We start from the raw sequence: 18,436 nt of genomic DNA, 5'->3' as shown, positions 1-18,436 counted from the left end.
ATGAACAGAAATGGTAGGCAGCTCCTGTGTATTGAGCTAATCAAATTCATATCCTTGAGTCAGAGTGTAAATAGGTGTTGAGAGAATAAAGCGGACAGTTTACTTAAAAGCTAGAAGCAGATATCATGATAGAAGAGATACTTGGTTTGTGTTAGTTTTTTGTTTTTAAAATGTGGTTCAGCTTCCTAGAAAGAATATGATCAAAGACTGTGTTAATACATTTTTAAAAATGTTTTGTAAATAAATTTGAAGTTCCAGAGATGCTCTCCTGTTTTCTGTATGTTTGCCTACACCAACCTTACTGGCAAATGCTATTATAAGTCCATACTAAAATGCCTGTTCTGTAACTCAGCCTTTAGAGACTGAGATATCCCTGCATTTTCAGATATGGAATCTAGTTTGACAATGATCCCTACAATTGGAAATGGAAAATAATAATGTTTAAAATGATTATGTCTAAAGGCTTTAGATGTAATTTTTTTGCCTTTTTTTTACAGTTAGCTTTTTTTTTTTTAATGTAACACTAAAAAATGACGTTTCAGGGTTAGAAATTTCCAGCTTCACAGAATTAACTGCAACAAACAAATATAATTTCAAATGTTATCAGGTTAGGAGGCTTTTGAGAGATTGATGGGTACTGACTGGTCATGTCCCACTTAGCCTGTTTTTTCCACATTGTTCAGCTGATGCTATAGTCCAAGCACAACTGAGGTCACATTATGTTAGGTATTAGAAGGAAGAGAAGGAACAATCCATCTGCAGAAGAGAAAAGCAGCAGATGAGAGGGAGAAATAAGATATTAGTGATATAGATGGAGAAGTGCAGGAAAGTTAAAACTTGCCTTAGTTTATGCAAGACATCTACAGAGAAGCCAAGTGTCAAAGCCATATTCTCTGAATAGCTGTTTAATGCCTCATTCTCCCTACACCCCTTCCAGCACTCCTAGAGCACTAGCTGCATTTTCATCCTGTGACACTGAGGAAACTGACTCTGAAGCTTTAGCACTTTTATCCATATTCTGATGCTCAGTTCAATGTCATACTGATTTCTTTTTGCTGTTATGCCTAGTCTTTTCTTACTCACCATTTTGTTGTGCTTTGCTGATGTGAACCGACATATGCTTATATTTTAATTAACGTTATATGTATTTCTGTGTGTTTTAGTTCCATGCTTTGCAAGCGAGAAATGTTTGCATTTATCAGATGGTTTGCAACAGAGACAGAAATCTTCAGAACCCAGAGTCCCTGCAGACTTGTCTCAATGTCTTGACCTCATTACGACTCACTATGCAAGTGGCTCTACCTCAGGAGAATTTGTGCTGGCTTATCTACAATGGTACCTCAGGCTTTCCATTTACATTTCTTTGCTAAGCAAAGCTGTGAAGGGAAACTTTTATACTCTTTATACTCTTTAGGGTCAACCTAAGGGTCATGAATAAATCTCTAGTTAGGCTTCAATCACAGTAGTTTGTGGGTTTTTTTGTAATTTTTTGTTTTTCTAATAGAAGGGATTTTAAATTTAAGATTTCCACAGTGTACATTTTCAGATGGACTGTTGTAAAAGCATCAACTTTTTCATCACAACTGTCCTTAGGCATACTGATAAAAATCAAAAGTAAGGACATTTTTGGAGTAAATACTGATTAACAGAAAAAAAGCTCAAGATTTTTCTGTCAAAAAAATGTTTGTTTTGATGAGTTGTTTTTGTCTTGGTTTTTTGGTTGGTGGCTTTTTTTTTGGTTGGTTTTGGTTTGGAGGTTTTTCTGCTTGTTTGTTGTTGGGTTTTGGGTTTTTTTTTGAAAAGAGGACTGCACATCTAAGAGCAGAAAATTATTGTCTGCCATTACGTCTTTGTATTTTTGAAAGTACTTTGAAGGGAAGAGTTGATAATAAAACTGTTCTAAAAAATACCATATGGCACTTAAGAATTTTGATCTATATGTAAGATTTCAGGATGCTGCTTGTAAATGTTTCTATTAGGGAAAAATTGAGAAAAGAATGGAACTTCTGCAAACTAGATACACAGAGAATGACTTATCAAGCTTTTAATTTCAGGAACAACAACAGTATATTTTTGCTTTGAAAGGCAATGTGATTTAGTCAGATTCAGTATGAATTTCACAGACTCACAGAATATTCTGAATTGGTCTGCACAAGGATCATCAAGTCTACCTCTTGAGTGAATGGCCCATACAGGGATTAAACCCACAATCTTGACATTGTTAGCACCATGCTCTGATCAATTGAGCTACTATGATCACTTGTTGCAATATAAATTAAGGAGATAATATGTTCTTTATTTTGAAAAATGTACTTTCTCTGAGCTATGATTGATCAAAGTTCTTGTCCTCTTGTTTTGCTGGCACTGCTGTTGCCCTCAGTCCCTACTTTTGGTGTGTTTTTTGATTGTATGTTTCTATGGGAGAAGAATTAAAATATACTCACCTGCCATTCTTACATCCCAGTGCCTGTGTGTGGGACAGGTCTCTGTACCAATCCTAGCCAGTAATCTACTCTAATTAGAAGGAGGCGGTAACTCAGATTTTCCCAAGTTCCTGAGCATTTTTCTGCAATTTCAGACAATAGATTTTGTGCCTCATTACACATTTGACTGATAAGAAGAAATCTTCCTAATACTTACTCCATTTGAGTTTATTGGGATAATAACACCCTTCTAGCTATGACAGTTGACAATATGATGCCTCCTGCTACAACAGGTGCCCCATCCTGAACATTCATACAGACAGAAGAACAGGATTTTTTTTTTTTTTTGTCTCCCAGAACTGCAGTGTCTTTTATACTTCTAAGACTGATTTTTGAAGATTTTATGACAATGCTTGAGTCAAGTACATTTTTGACAGGTTTTTATTTCCAAGTCATTTTGATGCTCTTGGAAAATCTACTCGTTTTCAATTTTCTTCATGTCACTTACCATAATTAATATCATGTAATAGTGGTGGTGTCTGCCAGGACAGTGCTATGATGGACTAAAACAATCATGTAAGATAAGGTCTGTGAGGAGAGGTAGTATTTTGTTTTAAAGAGCCTGGCATTTGGGGATGAAAGTAAGATTTGTCTCTCTAGCAGTTACTGAGTAAAAATTTGATTGGGTAAGTTTTTAAGATTTCATTCTCATGAAATCTCATGGTTATACTACTTCAGTGTGTAGGTGGTTTTGAAGCTAATATTGCAGAAGAATTTAATGGTTTCATCTTCTCCAAATTAGAAGTTGTTAAAGAAAAGTCATTAGTTTTTCATTTTTTTAATGAAAAGTAAATTAATTGTTCTTCTCTGGAAGTAACAACCCAGATAATAAGAAAAAGATTGAGTTGCTTAGCATAATAAATTTCACGTAGGATTATAGAACTTACCTGTTGGTTTATTTTAATTTATTTTTGCAGGTACTATCCATATTTACACCATATGCAGACATTTGATGGTGATGGGTCAGTCTGCTAAGGTATGGCAAAATATATAGAAAGAGTTCTAAAATTTGCAGAAGTTTAGAAGATGCATCTGTGTTTTGCATAACACCATACCCTGACTTTCCAGTTTCACTGGCATTGCCAATAGTAGTTATTTGTCACAAGGAAATAAAATGTCTATGTTTCAAAGTGATTTCTAAGCCCTCAAGCCTTCCTGAGTCTGCTCCTTCCTCAGCTGTGGAAGGAGCCCAGTGTAATGTTTTGCTGGACATTGAGATGCCATGTTATGCTGTTTCAGAGGATTCCAGGTGCTTTGTTTTGGAGAGCTATACATGTTCAAGAATTGGTCTTTTGTTTCTTGAAATGTGGAAATGTGCTGACACCTGGTGGCTAGGGTTTTAGTTGTGAATACTTGCTAAAATAACGTCGCCTTTCTCTCACACCTTTTTTTATTTTCTGGTTGTAGTTTTTGTTTGTCCTAGCTTTACTCTTTTCTCCTAAAACGTGAACAGAATTTGAATCAACCTTAATACAATGTATTTTCTTATGTGTTTTTTTATTAATCTTTCAATGAGCAGAAAATATTTTTTATCTTTGAATATTAAAAACAGAAGTGATTTAGTACCTCTTTTCACATACTCAGGTTTCCACTATACAGGAAATAGAGGAATTGATCGTGGGTATTTTGGATTCTTGAAATTCAGACTACAAGAAAATTTGTATATTGGCTTAATTTAGGACAAAGGTTGTGCATATTTTATGTACCTCGGGGAACAGCTGACCCAAAGAAAATACTAAGATGAAGATACAGATATTATTCATTCAATTGAGAAGGACTAATTATTAAAATTAGACTTCTGCAATGACAATGTTGCCCTGCAAGTTAGGAGCCAAGAGTTCTGTGGGTATAAATTAATCCAAGCACAGATTTTCACTGCGAAAGACAGTGCATCCCAGATAAGCTTGCTGATCCTATTGAAAACTGATCACTAGAGGTGCCATAGGATATGGATATGGGAGGGGTAACTCTCAAGATAAGAGCAGATGAGAGACAAGGGCAGGATCTTTGCCTATTGGCAAGACTGTAGTGAGCTGGAGTGGTTAAGGTAGCTTGGAGACTAAAATAGTGCTTGACCACAGTTTAAGATGGAAAAAACCCCAATAATATGCAAGTGGAATGCTTTTCAGTCAATAAAACATGCTAAAAATTAATACAATTTCTGTGATTTCTTCCCCCCATTTCAATTTGTCCTGCCAAGTGAGGATAAGTCTTTATATCTGTTGTTTAGTAGTAGGAAGCATATTTTTGTAGGTTAAAATGCATTCATTTTGAAATTAGATTTCTTCTATACAGGTCCTGGAATACATACTGTGGGCCAGTATATGTATGGAATCATCCATTCCACTCTTATCTGTGCATTATTTGACGTGGAGAGCCACCCTATATACGGCAGTTTCTCAGTGTTATTTTGATTGTCAAGCAGGCATTCATGGAGAGGTATCCTGATTTACCTTATATAGCATTTCAGATGCAGTCAAATGGGAAATGTTTATTTAAGTATTCCTACTTACAATCAGATCATATGTATTTAGAGCTCTGTCCATATTCCAAAATTTTACTGCAAATTGGAGGTATGTTTCTACATGTAAATGCAGAATCAATTCAAATGCAATGGCACTTTGTAATATATTCACAGTTACAGACTTCTAGCATTAAACACTGGCCAGGTCCCATGCATATATACAAAAGATATTTTGGAAAGGTTTTGTTTTCTTTTTCAATTGTGTAGGACCTAACTTTCATTGCAGCTCTTTGCAGCTGTATAAATTCAGGAATGGTTTTATTCTAAAATTAGGTTATCAACATACAGGATATGAACACAGTGTATATATATATATATTTAATTCTTTGGACAGATATTTGCTCGCCGTGGTTTGATTAAAATTGATGAACTGAAGCAGTTAGAAGATATCAATTCTTCTTTGGAACAGACAGAGACAGAAAAGATTTTTAGAGAGGCCACTCTAAAGGTATTATCCTGCAAATCATTATAAAAAGGTAGAATAGTTATGATCTCTATGAACAGAACATATAACATAGATATTGTCTTACATTTTTCTTTGTGCCAGATGTCAGTAATGATTTTCAAGAGAGCAGTATATGAATCCAGAAGGAAGTCGAACAGGTTTCAACATGGGTCAAAAGTTAACCCAAGAAAAGCAGTAAATGTAAGTCTGACATTTCATATAATCCTTCTCTTCCTTTACTATTGTCATGTGATGAAACTGTGATATAATTCTTCTAAGTACACATGTTACTATACAGAAGCAGAAAGTTTTATATTTTCAATTCCATAATTAACAGAATTTATTAATAAAACTCAGAACAAGCTCAAAAGTAAGGAAGATGTGCTAATTACCACTTTAGAAAATGATCAGGAGAAATCTTCATGGCTTTAAACTACATGGCCTTAATGCTTTCCCTCATAATTTCTATTGTATTATTTTTGAAGTAAAATACTATGCAGCAATGTGTCTGGTTGCTATGAAATGATTCGTCTTCCTAAGTGCTATACCTGCTTAGCATGAGGCTTTGTTATGCCTTCGAAACATGACTTTAATAACAGCAATATATTTTACAGTACGTTATTTTCTGTTTTGAACATGTGCTTACTTTATGATGGAGAAATGTTTTGAAAAAAGACTTGCTTTATTGAAAGTCAGTTTAGACGTCATAAGAATTAAATTACCTTTTCTTACTTAGCTGTCGTGGCCTCGCACCGCTACTGAGCGGCTGTTGGTGGAAATGTTTGATGGTGCTGCTGCTCAGTTCCTTGCCATCCTGGAGACACTGTCAGATCGCAGGAGGAAGCTATTGCCCCCTCATCCTCCTGCTCCTGATGAAATTGAAATGCATGATGTCACTTCTGAGCTTTTTTCTGCAGGCCTAGAAATCCTCTCAGGTAACAGCTTTTAAAGAAGTAGGAACAGTGTTGGTGAGGAGCCTGGACTTCCATTTTATTTTGTTTTTTTTCCTATGGAAAAAAAAAAAAAGAATGTGCCTGAAGGGCACACTAATTAAATAAATTGTATTTAATTTATAAAAATGGCACCTGCAAAAGTTGGTAGTCTTTTTTATCTTCATATAATAGAAGATAGAAATCTGACTTGATCTCCATGGTCTATTATAATCAGTAAAAATCTGCAGCGGTTTATGCATCTATTTTCTAAGTAAACTGGAGTTCACTTTCTTTGCAGCAGCATTTACAGTCTTTACTGTGCCATATATTTATGGATGAAACAGTGTTGTTAACACACCAGTGTTTTCACTACTGCTGAGCAGTTCTTTGCACAACCTCAAGGCTGTTTCTCCAACCCTTCTCTTCCCAAAGGCCTCCAGGCTGGGAGTGGGCAGGAGGCTGGGAGAGGACATAGCTGGCACAGCTGAACTGAACTCACCAAATAATCCACACCAAAACCAGTTCAGCAGCAACACGTGGCCAAGGGAGAGGATGGGGATTCCCAAGCAATTGCTACACATCCTGAAGCCTTGCTTACCAGAGGGTGACTGGGTGTCTGTCTACCTATGGGAAATAGTGAATAAATTCCTTTTTCTAGTTTGTTTGTAGTCTCAGCTTTGTTTTCTTATTTAATTGGGATTATCCGAACCATGAGCTTTCCATCGTATTTTTTCTCCCTGTCCTGTTGTAAAGCATGAGTGAGAGAGCAGCTGGATGGGGGTCGGGAAGCCAGGCAAGGTCAAAATACTATGGTGTTTGATGTATTCTGTTTTTTTAAAAAGATCCATTCAAAGTTAGATGTAAAAATTTGGGAAAAACACTATGCTGGTAGTTCCTTCCACGCTTTTTTTTTTTTTTTTTTTTCCTTGAGTCTGGGCTGAATATAGTCCTGGGTATAGAGGTATTTTGTCAGTGAGAGGATATATAGAGACTAAGTACACTTCAGAATGATATTTTTCTTGGTATGACTACTGGCTAATTAGAATATAAATTGATTATATATAGATTGATGATATAATTGATTATATAATAGAGAATAAATTGATTTTATAAGTTGTCTGTGTTGAAGGTGGAGAAAGCAATGGCACCAATCATTTTGGTATAATTAATCCATCATCTACACTTCTGCAGTTGATGCTAACAGGTAAGCTAGCTTTGAATTTCAAAGGATTTTTTTACCCAGTGATGAAAAAGCTCAGTGGGCAGAATTGATTTTCATGTTAGTAACAGTTCTATACATAAAAAAGGTCTGCAAAACAGTGTCCTCTTTGAATGGGTCTGTAAAGGGCCAGGAGCTGTACTTTGGAAGGGACCCAAGCTTGTGGGTCCCTTCTAACTCATGACAGTGACTGTGGCGTATTGTTAGGATTGTAGAACACTGTGAATATATTAGCTGAAACACTTGCTGAGAGTTCCAAGGACCAAGATGTCTATTTTCTGCCTTACTGTGGTCTGGATAAACTTGAAAAATGACCAAATAGGCTCTCTGTGTGCATATGAGCATTTTCTGGCACAGTAATGAGAAATTTAAAAGAAACTGTATGTGTTTCTGTGCAATTTTGAAACCAAATTTCAGATAGCAAAGTGTCTTTACAGGATGATAAGCTCTTCCTGCAACACCAAGGACTAGATCCTTGGTATTCTCTACACAGGCAAGTTAATATCAGTAATTGTAGGGTCTCTTTTGAATGTAACAGGACACTATGACATAGTTAAGTGGGCATGGTAGTATTTCTTAAAAGTTTGGATTCGATGATCTTGGAGGTCTTTTTAAACCTTTATGATTCTATGTTTGTGGATCCATCATTAAAGCGGTCTGTAAGCATAGACATTACTGTGAAAAGATAAAGATATTGTTTCTTGTAACGTTATTAAAACATCCTTCAAGATTATGCTGACTGTTCAAAAACGTGTGGAGATTTGTCTTTGTATTTATCAAAACTCAAATTATGAAAATAAACTTTCAATAAACTTCTGAATACATATATAAAACAAAGAAAATATTTTTGTCATCACTGCAGGAGAAAAAGGGGTGTCTGGAGATGCTGCTGTGAAATTTGTAAAATTAGCTTTCAGCTATGAAGAGTGGGATATATTTTATTCTGCTGTTGAATTTGTTGATAATTTTCTTCAGGTAAATTGGATGTGATTGAGATGTTCTTTATTGTTTTTTCCTATGAGGGTAAGGAGTATTCAAAATACATATTTTAAAGACCAGTTTTTATGGTTTTTTCCTCTCAATTAGACTCAAGATGACCCAACATGGAAGAAAGCTGAAACAGAGCTCAAACTTCTTACGCTGATGCAACCTTTAGTATTCCCGGGAAAATTTGAACGTAGTTCTTCTATTAGTAATGATAATAGCAAAAAAGCCAGCGCACTTCAAGGCTCTGAAAAGACACAGACAATTAGAAGTGAGTTTTGTTCAGTTATAGTTGCGTTTCAGTTTCAAATACTTTTGCAGCAAGAGGTTTTGTTGATTATTTAAAAACTATGTAATATAGTTCATGCAGTAGTCTATGACAAAAAGTAGTAATTGAGAAATTGCCACCTATTTTTTTCCAGTTTTCATTTGTCAAAATATGACTTCATATGATTTCCCTTAAGTGGGAAATGCATGGTGTATGTTAAACATGCATCAAGTTATAAGCAAAGACGCAAAATGATTGAATGTTTTCAGATGTTTTCAGGGAAAAAGTGAAACAGATCTTTGAGGATTTTTTTTTGACTGTTCTTATACTCCATTTATGCAAAATTTCTTTACAAAGAAGCAAGAGAAACTTGTTAGAGCAACTGCAGTTTAATTCTATGACACTCAATAACCTGAATATATCTTGAAAACTTTCTGTTTCCTAAAAATACAAATGCTCACTTTTCGCAAAAGTGAATAAACTTGGAATTACCTGTCCCACTCTGAATTTACTGTTCCATGTTGTCTACTGGCTTATATTAGTAATTCTGTTGACTCAGATATTTTCAAACTTAGGTTTTAAATTAGATATAATATATTGCCTTTTCTTTCCCCCCCTTTTTTGATAAATGTTGAATGTAGAGGAATCGTTAAAGCCTCAACACCCTTTTTATGATCTTATGGTTTTGGCAACAACAGTGTCTTCCTGTGTCTCCACATCTGAGCAGGTAATAACAGAATTTTAGACATTTCTTCCCAATGTATCACTTAATCTGTGATGAATGCATATAACTGAAGATCAAAGAAATCTGTTGCATGAGTAGCAAACTGCAAGAATATAAAAAGTGAAAAAATGTATTTATGACTTATTAGTTTGTGACTTTAAAATGGTTGATTTTTTTATGCTCCATAATCAGCTACTTTAAAAATGTTTATTAGATATTGAATCTATTTAGAAGACCATAGGGCTGATTGCATATTTCATCTAATCCAGCAGAGATCAAATTTCTTTACATATGTTAGATTTAGGTGGGCAAATATGCTCAGCTGTGGAAAACACTTCTGCAATATTTATCGAAATGGAGGCAGTTGCCCTAAGTAATAATGCCTTTTCAACAGCACTATGTCTGCAATTTAAGATCATTTCCCACTGCAAAAAACTGAAACAAGCCGCAGCAACAAGAAAATCAATGAGAGTGGGACTCTGTGCTGAAGTCTCTGCTGTGGAATAATCCCATTATATGTCTGATGATTTATTCCCGGAGTAACCACTTTTACTTGTTCAAACTGAGATTTCCCTTAATGTGCTACTGAGAGGGGAAGATAGTTTGTGATCCAAAAGACTAGTGAAAAATTTTCCTTCAGAAAAACCTGCTCTTATAACACTAACTGCAAAATTTATTTTTGATATAATTTGAATTATGCCACAATTTGCATGTAACTGGAGCATACGCATTTTTAGCTTTGGTGTAGTATATTTAGTCAAAGCATCTTGACTGTGAGGAACCCCACAGGTACCTTTAGATAGCATGATTTGTCAGTTTTTAATGTGACCTCTCTCACAATAAAATGGAGACAGTTACCTAGATACTGGTTTCCTGCAAATCTTCTTGTTCTTCTGTCCAGAGAAAAAAGACAGATTTGCTCCTGATTTACAGAGCATTCACTGATGGTGAATTTACATGATATATAGCTGAGGCAATCTAGCAGCTTGCTGTCACCAAACCAGTGGCAAAAATAATTTTGATTTACGTATTTTCCATTTCCTCCCCCCACCCCCGGCCCAGTTTCATTATCAATAGCCCATAAACCTTATGCTCAAACATATAAGAGAGTATAGATAGTGTGGATATATCAGGTTTCACTGCACCTGAGATAGTCATTCTAGTCTGCTATAACTGGTGATAAAGATGAGTACTGATCCTTGCTCACTGTTCAGAATGTGTTTAACACATAAATGGACTCTATTGCCTTTTGAAATGTGTTAATTAGGAAGTTAACTGACGAGAATTTTGAATTTGCTAATTATTCTCTCTGCAAGATGCAGATAGGGTTTAGCATTTCTTCCACTTGTTAGATATTTCACTCCCAATTTTTTTCTAGTAGTTTGTTTTCGCTGCTTCACCATCCCAGATGCACCAACCAACAGCCCAAGGAAGTACTCTGTCAAGCAAAATGAAACTACAAATTTAGATTTTCTTCTGCAAGTGTTTAAATACTTTAATAAAAATAAAATTTCTCCAGAATCTATTTATTTCAGCATTATAGTTAATTTTCTCTCTCATGCAATTTTCACCTCACTGATTTCCTTGTCTGTGTTATTTTAAAGAGCTTGTCAATTAAAAAAAAAGGAAATAAACATCCCATATTTCTAAACCCACTTGTATTGTTGAGAGAAGGAAAGCATGAGTGGTCTTCCAGAAATTATTTTTAAAAAGTATTTCTAAAGCTTTCAAAATGTTGTCATCCCTTATAAGAAAGTGACATATTTTATTTACTTGTGTTGGAAAATGTTGAGACTGTTTATGTACTGGGCTATTTGTGTACTTATATGCCTACCCATTTCCACAGTTATATTGTTTTTTCTTTCCAGAATGTCCATCCTGACAAAGAGATACTTGTTGATGTAGTAATGTGTTTGTGGCAGAAGTGCAAAATGGAACTTCAGCAAATCCAAATGAGCGGAAGTGGCTGCTTAGAATATATCCACAAACACCAAGCTTACCAAGTACTCCCTCAGTATAATGTATTTCTCTTAATGTGAATGTAGTCTGTTAAAGGCAGTAAAATACTGGTATCCAGTCTAAGTACCTTTTCTTATGGTAAAATGCAGATAAAGCTTCAGAAATACAAATTATATATTCACTTTGAACACACTGCGTTCACAATTGCCAGTAGCAAAATATTCTCTTAGTCTTTTTGCAGTAAAGTAACCCACTATCTGCCAGTGGGCCATGGTGCTAAGAGGCTAAATTAGTGAAAACGTTTGGGCAAGATATAAGAAGAATTTGAGATGTGGCAGAAAATATCAATTATTTCAAGAAAGATTCCTAGGTCAGTTGAACAAAGTGGCAAAAACCTTACAACTTAAGACAAGGGAAATGGGAGTCAATAGCAGAGTAGTATTCAGCCCACTGGATAGAGTCACAGCCTTACCTTGAATTTTCCTGTGGCTGAGAGGCTCTTGGTGAAATGGGCTTTGGGCTGCCAGTTGGTGCTAACCATCCAGTTTCTGGAGGAGTTAATTTTGTGACCCTATATAGTAAAGTTGTTCAGAGGTTCCCCAGAAGGCAGGGTATGATTATTTTCGTCTGTATGTACAACAGTAGAATTTGGGTCTCTTTTATTCTGAGTTTAAGTGAGAAGATATGGAGATAAATGAGAACCATGTAATCAAATCTACTGGAAGGCTTACTGCACTAGAGCAAGGTATAAAAGTTATAGCTGTAGAATATTCATAAAACTTTCCAAAAGGTATGGCAGGAATAATAATGTTCTAAAATTTAAACAAATCTGCTGATTGAAGAAACAGGGGCTATGGAGCACTGTAAATTTAGAATCTTAGTCTGGTGACATTTAAAAAAAGAAGCAGCCAGATCCAGGAAAGGAGTTGTGTTCATGCTGGTGAATATTTCTAAACTATTTAGAGTGCAAAACCCTGTCTACCTCTGTAATACATAAATGTCTTCCAAAAATTTTGATTTATCTCTGTCTTGATTGTTTTTCCCCCCTGTTCCCTCATTTTTAGTGGGTTCATATACTCTGGATAATGAATGAAATAATTGAGAAGAGCAACATAGCAGACACTAATGTAATGTTTGCAGAGATAATGTTATGTCTAGCTGCAATACTGGAAAATGTAGCTGATTCTACAAGACAGTCTAAGGAAAAAGAAGGTAAAGCTTTCACGAAAAATTTTCTTTCAAGAGTGACTTTTAAGATTGGAACTCTTCTGAGCTGAAAACTGACTAACATACATATTCAACAATATTCTAAAGAGATTGTTGAGAGTAGGACGGTGTTTTTCGCACAAAATGTCACCCATTATTGGAGCTAATGAAACCTGTTTCTTCCAAGGATTCATGATTTCTCTTTTTTCATTTCCAGTTCTACTGAAGTAACCCCATTTTCAATTACATCTCTTATTGCTCACTCTCATTGCAGGTCTACTACATGTCTTTTAGCCCCTTCAAGTGTAGCCTCACATCACTGCTGTGTTCTCTGAGTATGGGCTAGGCAAAAGGCAGTACGTGCTGTGGCTCATTTGGAGCCTTCAAATGCTGGTTGATTAGCTGCAGGCCAAACAAAAGGGGGAAATACTGAGGTCACACTGAAGCTTTTGCATTTATTGGGTCATCAGTTTGGTTTTCTTCTTTACATATTCTTGATTTTTTATAGTAATTCAATTGTTTTTGAAGTTGAACTTGGCTGACATTATTGGGATATGCTATCACAATCACACTAAACAAATTTCCTTCCAAAATCTGACTAATGCTATAAAATATGAATATTTAGACATACTTTAAAAGCTCTCTGTTGTATATTTTGGAATATGAATCATAATCCTCATAAATGTCTTACAGTAACTAGAGAGTAAATGTTAAGGGTCTTATTAGACCATATCTAGAAACAGGAAGAAATTGTATTAGTTTTGCACTTTTGGAAGTAAAATCTTGGGAAATTACTGTTTGTTATTAAGGTATAGTAGGTATTGTTTTTGGTAGTGTTATGAAAGTCATAATGTTCTCAGGGAGACTAAATGAGTCCTCATTGTAGCACCCCATCTTTTTCATTCAGTTTAAATATGTCTTTTTGGAGGAAAAAAAAAGCTGAATAGATAGGAGCCATTAGTCAAAACAGGTTGACAGTCAAGCACATGCTGTTGCTGAAAAGAACCTATTTACTGAATGAATACTGAGTGAATACAAATTTTCATTTTTAAGAGGCAGAGACAATGAACATGAAAAAACAAGCATGCAAAAGTAGCACAAGGAGTGACTAGAAGGTTGTTTATCTGAAAGGGCAAAAAAATTTATTTCAGCAAAGAAATGAAATTAGAGAACTAGAGAACTAAAAAATTGTTTTCTCATGTTTTGAACAGGGAAACAAGTTTGGATGTATTCTTCATAAATGAAAGTAATTTAAACAATCAAAGCAAACTTTAAAAGGGTCATAATACTGCTTCAAGAAGTATTAAAAGGGAATAATATCTATCATAATAATATGACCTATTCTTAAAAATCCTTCTATAAGTGAAACTACCTGTGAATTAGATAACAATAGGTTTGAATTTATTTCAAAATGGAGAATTAATATGAATGCTACAAAAATATTAGGAAATTCAAAATGAGTCCAAATTTCATTAGCTTGGAAATGACGTGGCTATGAAATATATGGTACCTTTAAAATACAACTTTATTGGCTAATAATATCCTGTATTAGTACAACTGTACATACATCGCTGAGTGTCTAGGCCCTGGAAAGCTCTTCAAGAAACAATATCATTACCTCTCATAGTCAAACTCTGAAGAAGAGAATTATTGCCAGACTCTGAAATTAGTAGTAGGGTTGATCAAATGGTGCTAAAATTTTCTGGATTTATTTGATTTTCACTTCTGCTTTTCTTCCTATAAAAAAGGAGGAAGTGCTTCTCTTTCTCAAGACGAAATCTTTGACATGCCTGAAATACTGATGGTAACGTCCAATTCATCTTCATTGATACAGTGATTTTGAATAGAATAAGAATACTTCTGCTTGAAGCTTTTCATATGATTTTGTATTTGTATTTGTATTATGTGTGTCTGTAGTACCAGCCTTAAATGGTGTAATGGCACAATTTATTAAGATGGTAGAAATTTTAGTCCTTGCTTAATTTAGGAAAATATTTTGGGTTGTGTTTTTGCTTCCTTCTTTTGTAAGGATCATGTGGAGTAGATGAAACATCCTAAGTGTCCTTGCTTTGTTCAGCACTTTGCAGAATTGTCCAATCAAATGACTTACTAAAGCACATTAAGGATGAATGATATGTCTTATCCTGAGGATTCAGGAGTGTTGTCAGTCATATATCTTAATGCTTACACATATGGACAAGGTTTAGTTCAGTGACAGACTACTTAAAGGTGATGTGTCCTGAGAAAACTGTTTTCTTAGTAGTGTTTAATGGAATATTGAAAAACTGCAAATACTATATTTTCAATTTAATTCTTTAAGTTTGGTTTCATACTGCTATAAGCTACCTCTGAGTAATTTTTTTTTTTTTGCTGAAGGATAATCAGTTCTACTTGAAATTTAAACATTGATATTAGTGTATTAAATTATTATATTATATATATGTTATATATTAGTATATTAGTATATTAGTATATTAGTATATTAGTATATTAGTATATTAGTATATTAGTATATTAGTATATTAGTATATTAGTATGGGGAGCAATACCTATGTAAAGATTATCTGGCAGTTTTAAACTTCAACAGCTAAGAAGAAAAGCATATTACTTTTGACAGTCTATATTATAGATTTTTATGTTATCTAAGGAAATGTGTTTATATGAGTTTTCATTTCAGAAAACACCTACAGAGCAATTACAAACTGCTTATGAAATTCTTGAAAAAGCAATTAATGACATGAACACATCTCGGTTAATGACCCTTTTACCAGATGGAAAATCGATATTTGACAACTGCTGTACAAAGGTATAGTTTACAAAAAGCTACTCTGCAACAAAATCTATGCATAATATATTGTATTTTGATGATACAAACCACATATTTTCTTCATACTTAGAAATCTTAGCACTATCAAATGTACCTCGTCTTCCTGGCCCATGTAAGAAGCGAATAGAAAAAATATATCTCTACTTATTAGTGTCGTGGTTTAACCCAGCTGGCATCTGAGTCCCACACAGCTGCTCTCCCAATCCCTCACAGTGTCCTGAGGGAAAGGTAAAAGCCAGAAAGCTCTTGGGTTAAGATAAGGACAGTTTAATGGGGAAAGCAACAGCTGTGCACACGGCAAAGCAAAACAATGAATTAATTCACCACTTCCCATGGGCAGGCAGGTGTTTGGCCAGTTCCAGGAGTCCCCATCACATGTAGCATGGGTGACTTGGGAAGATAAATGCTATTACCTGAACATCCACTTCTCCCTCCTTCCCTGAGGTTTGTGTACTGACTCAGATGTGGTATGGGCTGGCACATCCCTTTGGTCAGTGGGATCACCTGCCCTGGTTGTGCCTCCTCAGCCTCCTCTCTGGTGGGGTAGTGTGAGAAGCAGTGCTGTGACAGCCTTGATGCTGTGTGAGCACTGCTCATCAGTAATGAAGACATCCCTGACATTATCAACACTATTTCCAGCACAAATCCAAACCACAGCTCCATACCAGCTACTATGAAAAAAACTAAGTCAAACCCAGGACAAGTTGAAAGAGCACTTTTCTCTTTCAATAATAAACTTTGAACTCCCCTAGGCTGTCTTTAACGTTTTCTTTTTAAATAATTATAACATATAGATTTCTTGTGTAAAATAAGAGCAGAAAACCTGTTCATATTTATTGCTTGTAACTGTTTATTATTAAAATCAATTTTTGTTCTTGATGCAAGTTCAGATTTTCTAAGTATTTTCATTCTATGTCAATATGATATTTGGTTTGTGGATTGGAACACAGCAAAATTTTTTTTGCAGTTTTGTCTTTATTATTGATCCAGTTTTCTATTGATTCTCAGATTTTGTCCAGTTCTCTTTGTCCATTATCTGTGCTCTCTCTGGTCACTCTCCCTTCCTATTCTTTCTTGATTGACTGCATATTACACAAATATGACAAATTTCAATGTTTGTCAGTTTACTGAAATAATATCAATAGCAAGAAAAATGCAGTAAGCTAAGTAGTGAAAGCTTGTGTTTGCTTAATTGCCACTTCCTATTTATTAGGTGGAATCAAATGATCAGAATTCTGTTTCGGGAACAGGAACAGATAATGGTTTTGTAACAGATTTACACTTGGAGCTCATTCAAGCCCAACATCGAGTAGCTGTGAAACTTCTTAAAATTACACAAGGTAGGTTTCAATAAAATTAAATAATCTTAAATAAATATTATAAATATTAAATAAATATTATACATAAATAATATTAAATAAATAACTTGATTATTGTCTTTTTGCTAATATATTCTGTACTACTAAGAAATAAAGGAGTATCTGCTTTCTGGAGAGGAGCTGATGTTGGGCAGTTTGTATGCCACATATAGACTGAAATAATGTACTGAATTTGCAGAATTTAGATTTACATGATGCTAGTCTTCAACCTCTACCAATGGAAGTTAAACTTTGCTGCAGCTAATAGATTTCATTGCTAGACAGTTGGTTGTTGTATTTTAGTTATAATATTAACTTTTACAATGCCACTAAAGAAAAATTGGGGGATGTTCTGCAAATTTATTCTTTTTTTCGGTAATGGTAATGTTCTCTCTAGAGAATGTCTTGAATATTTTATTTAGTGCTCTTGGTAATTTGAACTTCTACTCCTGTGAAGTTGTCTCTGTATCTTTCCAGTCAGCAGATACTCCACTCCTGCCAAATGGCTTCTGAAAAAACTCAGCATGTTCTCTCGTTCTTAGTGTTGTTTTGGTCTTTTTAAATTAAAACCTAGTATTAGTTTGACACTGCAGAGCTACACTGTGCCCTTCTCCCTATTATCAAACAACCCTCTCTTTTCCTGTGGTGTTAATATACCTACTAAAGATGTTAGGCAGGAGGATGGAATATTTTTAGTGGCATGATCTGTACAAGAATTTCTACTTGAACCAAAAAAAAGAAGGTGAGATGGAGCAGAACTTTGCTGTAAAACTACATATTAACCTCTCACTCTTTTTTTTTTTTTTTTTTTTTTTTTTTTTTTTTTTTTTTTTTTTTGCAATAGCACTATCAAAATAACTCAGTATTACCTTCCTACACAGGTGTTAAAGTTGTTAACAGAAGTCTTAAGTCTAATAAGTCTCATGAGAAGGATATGGAAGATTTCCAACATTTATCAGGTAAGACTTATTACTTAAGATTTTAGAAGTATAATAAATTATTGCCACTGTTTTATAAATGTCTCAAAATATCTGTTTTATAGAGGAACTTATAATGAAAAAAATTAAAACGAATAAGCTATCCAGAGCAATCTTTTTGATGCAGAAGGCTGCACAGAAGTTTCCTGAAGAGTTAACTCCTACTTCCCAAAGGCAGCTACTGGAGGTAATAAGAAAAACCTTATGATAGAAATTCTTTACCATTAGCACAGTTTTTCATGTTGTGTGTAATTAAGTCACATAATACTGCTTCTTATAAAAACAGGAAAAATGGAAGGAACTTGAGGATGATTGTGTGTTTTTAACTTCAATTGTCAGTTTTTTTCCTGAGAAGTTTCAAAGAATAAAGCGATCTTAAAAAAAGGAAAGAGCACATCCCCCAGTTTTGTGCATGCATGCAACTTTCAGGAAACGTGAGAGAAGATAAGATCTTTCCTTCTACACTTTATCTCCTCGACTCTGCAGTTAAGAACCTATACTTGCCAAAATGTCATTCAGGTTTCATTACT

General features: G+C 34.7%; 1 protein-coding gene across 8 annotated transcripts in view; it reads left to right on the top strand.

Moving 5' to 3' along the window:
• The window catches only part of CFAP54 (cilia and flagella associated protein 54), a 108,252-nt gene that overhangs the window by 10,028 nt on the left and 79,788 nt on the right, over positions 1 to 18,436 (top strand). For 6 of the 8 annotated variants that reach the window (XR_010080238.1, XM_063396270.1, XM_063396272.1 and 3 more), the window contains exons 1-16: positions 3,406 to 3,459; positions 4,779 to 4,922; positions 5,342 to 5,455; positions 5,555 to 5,653; positions 6,189 to 6,387; positions 7,514 to 7,588; positions 8,466 to 8,578; positions 8,690 to 8,858; positions 9,497 to 9,582; positions 11,448 to 11,582; positions 12,603 to 12,750; positions 14,493 to 14,548; positions 15,422 to 15,550; positions 16,785 to 16,911; positions 17,811 to 17,888; positions 17,972 to 18,093. Coding sequence is in view for 7 of the 8 variants with exons in the window: in XM_063396270.1 (XP_063252340.1) it covers positions 3,436 to 3,459; positions 4,779 to 4,922; positions 5,342 to 5,455; positions 5,555 to 5,653; positions 6,189 to 6,387; positions 7,514 to 7,588; positions 8,466 to 8,578; positions 8,690 to 8,858; positions 9,497 to 9,582; positions 11,448 to 11,582; positions 12,603 to 12,750; positions 14,493 to 14,548; positions 15,422 to 15,550; positions 16,785 to 16,911; positions 17,811 to 17,888; positions 17,972 to 18,093 (1,818 nt within the window). In the remaining variant the exon portion in view is untranslated. Of the gene's footprint in view, positions 1 to 1,163; positions 1,336 to 3,400; positions 3,460 to 4,778; positions 4,923 to 5,341; positions 5,456 to 5,554; positions 5,654 to 6,188; positions 6,388 to 7,513; positions 7,589 to 8,465; positions 8,579 to 8,689; positions 8,859 to 9,496; positions 9,583 to 11,447; positions 11,583 to 12,602; positions 12,751 to 14,492; positions 14,549 to 15,421; positions 15,551 to 16,784; positions 16,912 to 17,810; positions 17,889 to 17,971; positions 18,094 to 18,436 lie in introns of those variants that run through there. The other 2 variants (XM_063396275.1, XM_063396274.1) reach the window with 2 other exon arrangements.

The sequence above is a fragment of the Prinia subflava genome, chromosome 4, assembly GCF_021018805.1.
Source record: "Prinia subflava isolate CZ2003 ecotype Zambia chromosome 4, Cam_Psub_1.2, whole genome shotgun sequence".
In the NCBI taxonomy this organism is placed as follows: Eukaryota; Metazoa; Chordata; class Aves; order Passeriformes; family Cisticolidae; genus Prinia; species Prinia subflava.
This window is presented reverse-complemented; position numbering and strand designations above follow the sequence as displayed.